The sequence below is a fragment of the Octopus bimaculoides genome, chromosome 8 (assembly GCF_001194135.2).
Source record: "Octopus bimaculoides isolate UCB-OBI-ISO-001 chromosome 8, ASM119413v2, whole genome shotgun sequence".
Taxonomy (NCBI): Eukaryota; Metazoa; Mollusca; class Cephalopoda; order Octopoda; family Octopodidae; genus Octopus; species Octopus bimaculoides.
The window spans coordinates 28313717-28326730 of record NC_068988.1 but is presented as its reverse complement, the minus strand read 5'-3'; the positions used below and the strand labels follow the sequence as shown (position 1 = coordinate 28326730).

At 36.4% G+C, this 13014-nt stretch overlaps 1 protein-coding gene across 1 annotated transcript in view; it reads left to right on the top strand.

Moving 5' to 3' along the window:
• The window catches only part of LOC106871354 (bromodomain-containing protein DDB_G0270170), a 153120-nt gene that overhangs the window by 69869 nt on the left and 70237 nt on the right, over nt 1-13014 (top strand). Inside the window, exon 2 of the mRNA XM_014917762.2 lies at nt 7839-7977. Coding sequence (XP_014773248.1) covers nt 7839-7977 — 139 coding nt within the window. The remainder of the gene's footprint in view (nt 1-7838; nt 7978-13014) is intronic.

Here is a 13014-nt window from a genome sequence, read left to right as displayed (position 1 = left end):
ATATATATACATATATATATATATATATAAGTACACATGTCTTACACTCACACTTTCTCCCTCTCTCTCGCGCACGCACACTTTCTCTTTCTCATTCTTACACTCACAGTTTCTTCCTGTCTGTCTCTCTTTCTCACACACGCACACACAGATATATACATATACATCCACACAGAGGATAGTTTTCTCTTAAATCCAGTTGACTTGAATAAAGCATTGATGCAGAAATGCCTAATGTGCCAGGAAATTTTTTCTTTTCCTGTTCATTTTTTTTTTAATTTTGTTTTATGTAATACTTTTTTCTTCGACTTTCTCTTTGTTCATCTATCTGCTTAGTTTAGGAAAACAAATTTTGGATAGTAGCTATTTAGTCCTTCCAAAGAATTAACACCAACAACGACAGTTAGGAGTGGTGATGGTGGTGATGGTGGCGGCGGCAGCGTGTTTGTTGTCAGAAGTGAGTGTAACTCATTGCTTGTCTAACATTACATACCCCACCACCTCCACCACCACCACCACCCTCTTAGTTCAAAGCAAAAGGAAATATGTTACAGGGCACAGTCTGGGCAATATAAGAGGACATGTCAAAAGCAACTTGGCACAGTTTTAAGCATTTAGTCTCTCTAGCAGTGAATTCAATCCTCTTGAATGTTGTATCCAAGTTACATTGCCATATGGGAAGGGCCGCACCCTCCCTGAGACGGTTAAACGGAAAGGTGAGGAGGAAAAGAACGTTGTGTGGGATCACCACACTACATTTTGTAATCTGAGATTTTCAAGAAATAGAAGTTTAGGCTTGGGGAATTTTAGAAAAATATTCTTTCGTGTTTCAGTTATTCCTGACAATATTTTACTTTAAACTAACCTTTGAACACTTACTTGGTTCAGACTCTTGGAATCTTTGACCTGATTTTGTTGTTGTTATTGTTGTTGTCATCTATAATTTTACTCCTTTAGAAATATCTGAATATCTGACATTTTCATTTTGATGTTTATTTTAGGATTTGTCTGTTGATAATGTAAATTGAAGTAAAAATAAAAAATACAATTTTGGTTTAAAATTATCACAGTATAATTATTTTTGTTTGCTTTTGTTTTTGAAGTATTGATATTATAGTTTTAATTATAATTCTTTCTAAATTTGACATTTGACCAGCACTATTAAGACAGGTGGGGGTGAAAGTTGATTAAATCAACCCAGTATTTGACTGGTATCTTATTTTTATCAACCACAAAAGGATGAATGGCAAAGTGACCTCAGCAAGATTTTTTTTTATTATAATAAAAAGAGACATGTAAAATAGGTAATTCCCAGTCGTTAAGGTGTTTAATTATGAAAAACAAATAATATAAACTGAAATTTAGTTGAATCATTTACTCAAAACTTCATTAAAAATCCTGTCTACAGTGACTTCACACCCATTTTCTGCCTTGAATCAATTAATCGTAGCCAGTACCTTATGATCCTTAGATTGGTAGCTTGTCTTTTGTCAATAATTATCAACATCAGACAGGCTGGTATCAACAGACATGCCTACATCAGCATCTTTCAGACTAATCAACTAGTATAGCAGCCGGTTTATCTGACCAAATGCATTGGGATCACCAGTTGTGCCTACATCATCAACATTCAGGCCTCTGCTGTATTCACAGGTCTTTTGCTAGCATTAATGAGTAGCTTTCTGGTAGGCATTGTTACCAATAGTTGTCGGGTGTGCAACCTAATGAGAGTACCAGCAGTGGTCACAACGTTTCTGGCAGTCATTGGAGTAGTGGTATCAACAGCAGATATAGCAACAATGGACTGCAGACAAGCTCTAAAGTATTTTACATTGCAGTGATGCTCAGCAGGCTAGTTATGACATAAAAAGAGAATAGATATGGACAGCAGACATCCTAATAAGGGCAACGACTGACCAGCTATGAAGCCATTAACCTTTTAGCATTCAGATTACTCTGTCAAGTGTAATGCTTATTTATTTACATTGTTTGAATTAATCATGGCTTATCTCATAGCTTTGAGATTTGAATGATGTGATTATTTTTAGAATGACATTGTAGGGTAGGTGTCTGTGACCAGATCTAACTGGTTTAACCATAAAATAGATAGAATATTTAGGCTGAATATGGCTGGTTTAAATGCTAAAGGGTTTTAAGACAGCTTTTACCAACAACTTAGATATTGCCATGCAAAGAAATAATCAGCCCAATTATGATATATCCAATTTGCAAAACTGCGACCAAACTCCAACAAAACAACCATGAGCTGACCAGACTACTTTTTCATAGCCAACAGTTTCCACCTATGGTGCAAAACCTTTTTAACAGGATGTATGTTTTCTCAACAACACTGTACTGATATACTATACAAAGACATACATACACACACATGTACAGACATGGTTGTGCGATTGAGGTGTTTGCTTCCCAACCACTTAGTTTTGGGTTCAGTCCCACTGTGCAGCACCTTAGACAAGTGTCTTCTATTATAGCCATGGGCCAGATTGGATTTGGAAGTTGGAAACTAAAAGAAGCTTGCCCTATTTAAAATTAAAATTACATTGACCACAGTGTTGACAGAGTACTTTGACAGTGTGCACACCTCTTTGCTGTCTGTTGGTTGATTTCCAGACAGGAATAGCCTCATACCTTCAGTCCCACTCTATGAATTCTTATCATTGAAATATGGTAATCTCATCGACCCTGAAAGAATGCTAGTCTCATTGACCCTGAAAGAATGAATGGTAAAGTCAACCTCAGTGGAGTTAGAACTCAGAACATAAGGATAGACCAAATGTTGCTAAGCATTTTACCCAGCATGCTAATGATTCTGCCAGCTCCTTGCCTTTATGACTATAATAATAATAATAATAATAATAATAATAATAATAATTATTATTATTATTATTATTATTATTATTATTATTATTATGACAATAATGAAGGTGATTAAGAACAGTTATATGAATAATGTTAAAAGCAAGATAATATCAGTTCAATGAACAATAATTTTATGGGCCATAATGATATTAAGAATATGTATAAATCACATCATTCTAAAGTCCACATCTAATTTCTTGGCAATTTCTTTCCTCATTTAAAGCTGAGGAGTTATTAAGCACCACATTAACCCTCTGGTGAAAGGCAAAATATGCAATAATTAGTCATGGTTGTTCAGTCAATAATAAAAACTTTAGTTGCCTGAAGTAGGTTAAAAATAAATCATTTTAGTGGAGCCCATCCCTGTCTAGAGAGGGATGGGCTCCACAAGGGCACCACCTAGAAATAACTGGTAATCACGTGATCAACCAGACTATTGAATATTGTTATACATTACTGGTCACAGTGCGCTTTGCATCGTTTTAGCTTTTGAATGATGCCACCCCTCTAGTTAAGCGAGAAAGCCAACATTCCCCCTGATTGGAAGGTTAGTTCATTGCAGGGGTACCCATTTACAACTGGGTGGACAGGAGCAGCGTGAAATGAAGTATCTTGCTCAAGAACACAATGTGTAGCTGGTCTGGGAATTGAACCCATGATCTCACAGTTATTAATGCAATACAGCTACCCACTAGGCCACTAGCTGATAAATGACATAAATCAGTTGAAATGGATCAAATATAGATTGAACCTATGTTGCAGACTTGGCTTTCTACCATTTTAGAGCAGATGCACAATCATTCCTTCACCTTTTGTAAGAACAGAGAATCTTTTAGATGTCATGGAAGTTCTCAGAACTTTTGATAATTAAATGAAGACTCATGCTTCTTTCATTTCACCAAAGCTTGTATTGATCAAATATCTAAGATAAATCTTATCTGTTATTTCTTGCAAGTTCATTTGAAAGTGTGAGCTGATGTATCTGTCTTTTATCTTTTACTTGTTTCAGTCATTAGACTGTGGCCATGCTGGGGTGCCACCTTCAAGGGGTTTAGTCAGACAAATCAGCCCCAGTACTTGTCTTTAAGTCTATTACTTATTCTATCAGTCTCTTTTGCCACACTGCTAGATTATGAGGACATAAACAAACCAACACCAGTTGAGAAGTGGTGGTGGTGGGGGGGGGGACAAACACTGATGGATGTTGGGCCTCATGGAGGCGAGGTGGCTGAGTTCCTTTTGAGTGTTGGGCCTCAGGAGGCAAAGTGGCTGAGTTCCTTTTGAGTGTTGGGCCTCACAGAGGCAATGACCAAGACCTTTGGCATTATGCCGTACTTGAAAAGAAGACCCATCAAGCCGAGCAAAATGGCAGTCGTGGCAGATACCAGTGTCATGCAAATGGCATTCATGCCGGTGGCACGTAAAAGCACCCATTACACTCTCGGAGTGGTTGGCATTAGGAAGGGCATCCAGCTGTAGAAAACCATGTCAAATCAGACTGGAGCCTGGTGCAGCCTTCCAGCATGCCAGCCCAGTCAAACCATCTAACCCATGCCAGCATGTTTTTCATTATCATACCACTATGTCAGAGACTATATTATATATGTATATATCATATATTTTAAAATGGCTTAGCTTGTTATGCAGAAAAGGAGTAGGTTATAAACTGCATATACAGAACCCAATGTAAGCTATGGACACATAGGCAGCCTAACAGTGGTGTCACAGGTAGACTAACAGAGAACGTAAGCTTCATATGTGACACGTGCATTGGAGCCATCATGCTGTAATTTCACTAGAAATGAATTCTCTTAAAATACCTGGGTAGCTCACTGGAAGTTGTTGTTGGCTTTTGTTATTTAGGAGGTGTAATTAACAAGGGTGTTTGTTGCTCTGAAAATATAATAATATGAGTAAGAACAAGTTGGAGAAAATTCATGGAACTACTACTGTTGTTGGCAATGAAGGTCTTTTCCCTTACGGTGAAGTGCAGATTAGAACTGTGATGCTGCAAGGTAGTAAGACTTGGGCCTTGAATTTAGAGGACTTGAGAAGACTGGAAAGAAATGAAGTGAGCCTACTCTGTTGGATGTGCAATGTATGTATGCAAGAATCACATAGTACAAATGTGCTGAGAGAAAAACTGAGCATGAGAGGAATCAGGTTTAGTGTGCAAGAAAAACAAAACTGCTGTATGGACATGGAACAAAGTGGTGAAGGCTGATCAACAGCATCTGGTCACAAGGCCAGGCTTATGGAGGTATTGATTGATGGTGCTTTGTGAAAGACCAAGTACTGTCAACAACGTATGAGTGCTGGTGTTTAGTTGTTCAACCATTTCAAACAACAGGTCTCCCTATCCTTGGTTTATTTTCAAGGATGGTGCCACCTTCCTTGAAATGTCTGAACCAGTTTTGTGCCCTACACATCCTTTGACAGTTACAAGGCCTTCCACACCATGAACTTCTTATTCCACAGGCTTCACAGTCAATTCTTTTTTTCCATGTGTAGTGTGAAATGGTCTAAACTGCAATTTTTTCACCAATTATTATCAAAGCTTTAATATGAAAAATAAATAATTAATGTCTATATGTTCTTTATGAAAATAAAGAATGAACAATTCAGCATCAAATGGACAACAAATTATATCAAATTAATGATGTAACATGGAGATACAAGTTGCCAAAAGTCATCACTGAAAATTCAGGAACACTTTTGACTCAACCTGGTACACCTTAGATACATCCTTTTCTACTCTAGGCCCAAGGCCCGAAATTTTTTGGGGAGGGGGTCAGTCAATTAGATCGACCCCAGTACGCAACTGGTACTTAATTTATCGACCCTGAAAGGATGAAAGGCAAAGTCATCCTCGGCGGAATTTGAACTCAGACTGTAAAGACAGACAAAATACCGCTAAGCATTTCGCCCAGCGTGCTAACATCTCTGCCAGCTCATCACCTAACACCTTAGATATATCAACTCCAAACTGAATTGTAGTGTAGACCTTACATTATAAGTAACAACTTCTGGGATTGTGCTGCAATTAATTAAATACCGATCTATTAATAGACTTTCAATATGAATAAGTCTTTCATTTTTCATTTTGATAAGTATTTTAGACTTGCAAAATTGACTAAATAGATGAAATGTTCATCAAATTGAAAGGTCAGAATTATTATCATCATCATCATCATCATCATTATCTAAAAAGGTGCTGGAAAGTTAGAAAGCTAGAAAGATTGCAATAGTTAAACTAAGGTCATTGATTATCTGCTAAAAAAATTTCTACTAAATGATGAGCTTAACTTTAAGACAAGATATTTATTGTTACCATTTTTTTTACATTTTTCATGTAAAAGAATGTAGCTTATACTTATTGCCTGTACCTCCAAGCATGTATTTAGTGAAAGTGTTTTGCTATAAGTGTGTGTGTGTGTGTGTGCATTTATCATCATCATCATCTTCATCATCAGTAGCAGCAGCAGCAATATTTAATGTCTGTTTTCCATGCTGGCATGGGTTGAACAGTTTGACAGGAACTGGTGAGGCTTGGAGCAACATCAGGCTCCATTGTCTGTTTTGGTATGGTTTCTACCGCTGGATGCCTTTCCTAATGCCTACCACTTTGCAGAGTGTGCTGGGTGCTTTTTACATGGCACCAGTGCTTTTTATGTGGCACCAGTACTGGTGCTTTTTTATGTGGTGCCAGCACTGGTGGTTTTTAAGTGGCACCAAATTTCAACCAGAATTGGCCCAGGCCATGACTAACTTATCAGCTCCACCTGGAAAAGGCATTTGATGATGTTTTATTTTACAGTCATTCTTTGGGTGCCATAGCCTATTCAAGTAAAGAATTATTGTTTGCAGTGATATATCCAAGTGTTGGTGGTTTATTTGGAATTTGTCGGTGATAGTCATCTAGGAACTGTTTGAATGTTATGAGATCTTTTCATTCTTTTATGTGTCTTGGAATTCAGTCAAAGAACATTCAGATTACTCAGTTAATTGTGATACTTATTCGCATGGTTTTGAATTCATCATGCATTATCTCATGACTTCGAAATTTCTATAATGTGACTGTTTGTTTATTTTTAGAATGTCATTGTAGAGTAAGTATGAGAGGCTGGATGTGGCCAAATTCATTATAAAACAGGTAGAATATTTTGGCTGGATAAGGGCCAGTTCAGATGCTAAGGGGTTAAAAGCATAAAAATTTAAAAAGCATCTAAAAATCAATACTGAATTGGATAATCAAATAAAATATTTGAGAAAATATGCTCAAACCATTTTAGTAAAACATTATATGCTAATGAATTTCTTAAAATGTTTTTTCAAGTTCTATCATTTTCCTAGTCGCATATCTTGGAACTGTTTACCAACGTAAAACGAGGGATGCCTGCTCCATTTGCTAAACACTTTACAGGAAATGGAAAGTCACTTGCTACAATTTATTTGAAGAAATTATTTTTAAAAAATACTAAAGCATTCACTTTTCTTGAATATATGTTAATAAAGAGGCTGTAAGGTTGGATTGAAATGTGGCCTAAAGACTAATGGAATGTAACTCATATAGTTAAATCCCTAGTTGATAAGCTATATAAAGTTATTTATTTTCCCATACTGTTTAAATGTTGCTATGGTTTTTTAGTGTTTCTTTTTTCCTTTTTGATTTGAATTGTTTATTTTTTAAATTGGGGTAAAATGTAGATTAGTATATTTGAGAAAAAGAATTCCTTTGAGGATTTTCTGGTTAGTTTTGAAGTCATTGATAATTCAACAACTTGTGTTATAGCATTTGTTTATATAATCAGTCCACTTGTGAATTTGATATACTTTCCAAATTGTAGTGAGACGACACTAAGGAAGCCGAAGTTGTGTAACAATTTGACAAATGTCTCTTTCAATTGAAATGAGTCGTGGGTAGGTTGGTATTTATTTTGCCTATTTTTATATTTTAGAATCCAACAATGAATTAAATGGCTTGGTGGAAGACAAGGAGATAGCAGCCCGAGCTGTAGCATTGGTTGTTAACAGCTCTCGGAAAGGGATTGTACCACTTTGTGCTGATGTAGCAAATCTTTTGAGAGCTAAAAAAAGGTAAGTCTTTTAGTTTCTTTATTTGCCAGCCACGTTAATTCTGTTACATAAATGCACCTTTATGGTTCTTGTTATTCAATCGTTTCTTTGATTCATACTGTTTTGGTTCCAAATACTGCATTGGTTTAAAAAAAAACAACATAAAGAGCCTTACTTTCGTACCCCTTCACCATAAAACAATATTATCCACCTTTTGTTTGTATTTGCTTTTCTGCAGCTTTCTTCTTTCATTATTCTTCTTCATGTTTTTTAATTGTATAGTTTTTAGTTACTGTTCCAAACCCAAGTTTGGTTTTTTGACAGTTTGATTTAAAACCCTAAACAGTTTGTAAATGTGATGCTGAATGCCCCTTAGTTGCCCCTCCCCCTCTCCCTGCAACAAAAAAATTCATTTTCATCTCTTAAAGTAGACAGTTTTTTCTATATATTCATTTGCACACAAAAGTAGCCTGTCTTCAATATCTAATAAGGATAAATAAATCCAATATTTTGGTTCGTGATTTTTATGACACTTATGATTATTTACAAGTGATAAAATGGTGTTTATTACCTTCATTCTTTGTTTTCAAAATTGATCCATTTCCAGTTTTACATTTACTCCAAGTACTAAAGCTCTTTTGGTATTCTTCATTTTCTGTACCTCTTTCAGAAGATTCATTTCTCTTTTGTTATTTCTGTCAGTTCATAACCCATTCTTTTCTCAAGTAATAAATATTTAATTTGAAACCATTAGCTTCAAACTAAGTTTTCTGTTCAGAAAGTATATACAAGTGTGGAATAACTTGATAAAAAAAAACATGTTTTTTCCATGAGCAACTCCCAGTTTTAAAAGTTCTGGTTAGCAAAGATTTTGGTTCGTCATCTGTTACAACTTACCCAGCCAGTCTCACATTTTCACACTACCCAAGCCATATTAATGGAAATAGTCTTTTTCTTTGGGGCAAGAGATATATCATCCTTCAGCAAATACGGACAATCTACAAAACCAAAACACTATACATTGTCAAATCATCGTCATCATTTACTGTTCACTTTCTATGGTCACCATTCCTGTCACCATTCCTCACTTGTTCTCAGACAAATTTCCTTATTGCCAAACTGTTTTTCATGGAAGAGAAGTGAACAGTCTTGCTTGAATGACGATGATGCCCATTTACAGTGATCATATGATGTCTAGACAAGGGTACACACAAACACACACACATGCACATACATCTTAATCATCTGTTCTCCATGCTCACATCAGTTGGATGGCTTCACAGGATCCTGTGAGTCTCAGGGTTTCTTTCAGTTTCCATTTACCAAATTCACTCACAAACCTTTGGCCAACCTAGGGCTATCGTAGAAGACATTTGCCCAAGATGCCACACATTGGGACTGAACCCAAGACCACATGATTGGGAAGCAAGCTTCTTAACCACACAACCATGCCTACATCTAGTAAATATTTTCCTCAGAACTATAAAGCATTCACTTAATAAATGCTCTCTTCGTTTAACTTAGAACTTATCACAGTACTCTGGCTGCAATACTGTATCTTCCATGATTAACCAATGTATCTGAGTAATCTTAAGCATGGCATATTTTGGGATTCATGTCAATCAGTCATTTGACAGGCATAGATCTGCATAAGACCTGATTGCCATTTTGCAAATGTTCGACTTATGGTACACCATCTAGCTTATATACTCTCGCACTCTTTTATCACAAATATTACAAATTCTTGTAAAGTTATATTTAACATGAGTGTATTTGGATGTAAGATCTTGCTACAGAGACATGTTTGAAAGCAAAAAAAAAAAAAAAAGAATGGGTTCTTACATGTGTCTAAGCGGAGAATTTTCTCCTGAAACTTTCTCTGCAGTAAAGGGTCTTATCTCTGAATACACTCAAATGTGTTAAATGTGACTTTGCACAAAAATTTGTATTCACTGCTTCATGCAACATTATGTATTCAATTCTAGCTTGACTAAGTTTTCTACACATCAACAAACATTCTATATGCTGTTTTAATAAGAATGATTTCGTTCTTATTTGGGCTGTGAATGACAGATTTGATTTTCATTGCTGATGAAGCAGAACAACACAAAAATACATGTGCCCTATGATCCATTGATCTCATTCACAACCCAAAAATTGTGTTTACACATGTCTAGGTGGAGAAATTCCTTGAGACAGTCTCCACAGCGAAAGGTCTTATCATGTCCAAATACATGCAAACATGTTAAGTATAACTTTACACAAATATTTTTTATTCAACACTGCTTCATGTGACATTTATTATAAATCCTGTTCCACTTAAGCTCATTAGTCGTACTTTTTGCTCTGCATTTTGCCACCCATGTTGTGTTTTTTTTCCCTAATGCGTTTATAAAGCTTGACATGTAATTCTTCATTCTAATGACTACTGACATGCATAACTACTTTCATTCTCATGTATTGCCAAAGTATACCAACTTTCAACTTGGTTCCATTAATTAGCCTTATCAATCTTACTTGCCTTTCACACACTTCCGGAGAGTGTTTCGAAAGACTATGAACAATATTTTTATTCAGATACAATAATTTTTTTTAAGACTTCTCAAACTTTTAATCTCTGAGAAAACATATTTTACTCCAAACATACCTCATTATCACCATCATTTTAATGACCACCCTTCCATAAATGCATGGGTTGGACAGGGTTGTTGATTGAAGCACATTTTCTGTGGCTGGATGTTCTTCCTGTCACCAACCCTCATCTGTTTCCAAGTAAGGTAATATTCTCCCATGACCAAATATGAAAGATTAGAAATGAAGGACGCTACTTGCATGATGGTGACACTTGCATGATGGTGACACTTGCATATAACTATCAAGAATTGTCAAGGCAAAGAGACAGTAACTATAAGCACAAACACATACATATACATAGGCTTCTTTCAGTTTCTGTCTACCAAATCCACTCACAAGGCTCTGATCAGATTGGGTCTATAGTAGAGGACACTTGCCTAAGGTGCTGCACAGTAGGACTGAACTGAAAAACCATGTCTTTGGAGAGCAAACTTCTTACCACACAGCCATACCTGTTTCAATAAACTTAGAATATTCTTCTCTGAATTGATTTGCATCAATATTTCCATTAAGCCTTGATGGAATTTTATTCTTTTAGTACAAATTGCTACAGCAATTGATTTTACAGCTGAATATTGACTGCAACAATGACTCAATGATGAAGTAGGAATAATGCCAGTTGAGTACAAAACAAATTAGACTAACCAATGCCTATATTTTGTCTTTAAACACTGACTCATTGATCATAAATGATACAATAAAACAAATCCAACTTAAACATTGAGCTATTTGTCATATTCAAATGTTGTTCCTGAAGGCGTGAAGAGACAAAAGAAATTACATTTCCAAATGAGAACAAATACGAATGCAGCTTTAATTTGCCAACAAGGCTGAATGTCTTGAAGGATATGACAGGGAACCACCACCAGCTGCAGGAGTCTTGTCCAACTCATGGAAGCATAAAAAAATGGTCATAATAGGTGCAGGCATGGCTGTGTGGTAAGAAGGTTGCCTCCCAACCACATGGTTCTGGGTTCTGTCCCACTGCATGGAACCTTGTGCAAGTGTTTTCTACTATAGCCTCAGGAGTGGATTTGGTAGACTGAAAACTGAAAGAAGCCTGTCATATATGTGTATGTTTGTGTTTGTGTGTGTTTGTATTTGTGTGTCTGCATTTGTTCCCCACCACTACTTGAAAACTGGTGTTGGTGTGTTTACACATCCTTAACTTAGCAGTTCAACAAAAGAGGCTGCTCAGTGGTACTTCTAGTTCTGAGTTCAAATGCTGCCAAGGTTAACTTTGCCTTTCATCCTTTCAGGGTCAATAAAAATAAGTACCAATTAAGAACTGGTGTCAATGCAGCTGATTTACCATCCCCCGAAAATTGCTGGCCTTCTGCCCAAATTTCGGAAGCATTATTGCTGTTGTCTTTTATTCAGCCAGTGAAATTTGTGGCAAGAAAAATCAAAAGTTGTGACAGTCATGTTTTTCTCAAAGGCATTAGTAATATAAATGAAGAAGTTTTAACAAAGATTTCAAACTATGATGGGTTCTCAGTTCATTGCGAACTTTCCCTTGTGTGATTTCATATGACAAAATGAACAAAACAACTGTAGTGAGGTTTTGAAGCTTGACATGAGGAAAGAATGTAGTTAATTGAATCAGTTTTACATGTTTCAGTCATTGGACTGTGTCCATGCTGCAGCACTGCCTTCAAGGGTTTTAGTCAAACAAATTGATGCCAGTACTTATTTAAGTCTGGTACATATTCTTTTGGTTTCTGTTGCCAAACCGCTTAGCTACAATAATATAAACAAACCAACACCGGTTGCTAAGCAGTAAGGGAGTTCCTAAGCACGCACACACACATCCCTTGACGGCATCTCTTCCATCATTTCTCTCACTATAACTCTCCTTGTCTTACTCTCCAATGCACTCTCCTCTGTGGTGGTCGTCCAAAAATATGCAAAAAGCAAAGACAGGTGAAAGAACAACAGGCTGTATTAGTTTAAACCCCAGGAAAAACGGAAGAAGTCTTTAATGTTTCAAGCCTATTCTCTTCTACAGAAAGGAATGAGGAAAGAAAACAGATGGAGAGAGAAGAAAGAAAAATCAGGTCTGAATTAGCAGTTACTACATGTTGGACTGACTGGAAGGAAGGAATTGGCTTGAGACATGGGTGGCAAGGGAGGCACCAGTGACCTGGCAAAGATGTGTGTGTGCAAGCATGTGTATGTGTGAAGATAATATGCGAGTGTGTATATGTGTGTGTGTGTCTAGGCAAGCACATGTCTGAGTAGAAAGATTATGTGAATGTGTGTGTGTTTGTATGTGTGCATGTATGTGTGCATGTATGTGTGCTGTGTGTATAATGCTTGAATACTGTGTGTGTTTTATGAAAATGTGTATGTGTGTGAGCAAGTGTGTGTCCCAGTTTTCAGCTACTGTCTGTATATATATATATATATATATATATATATATA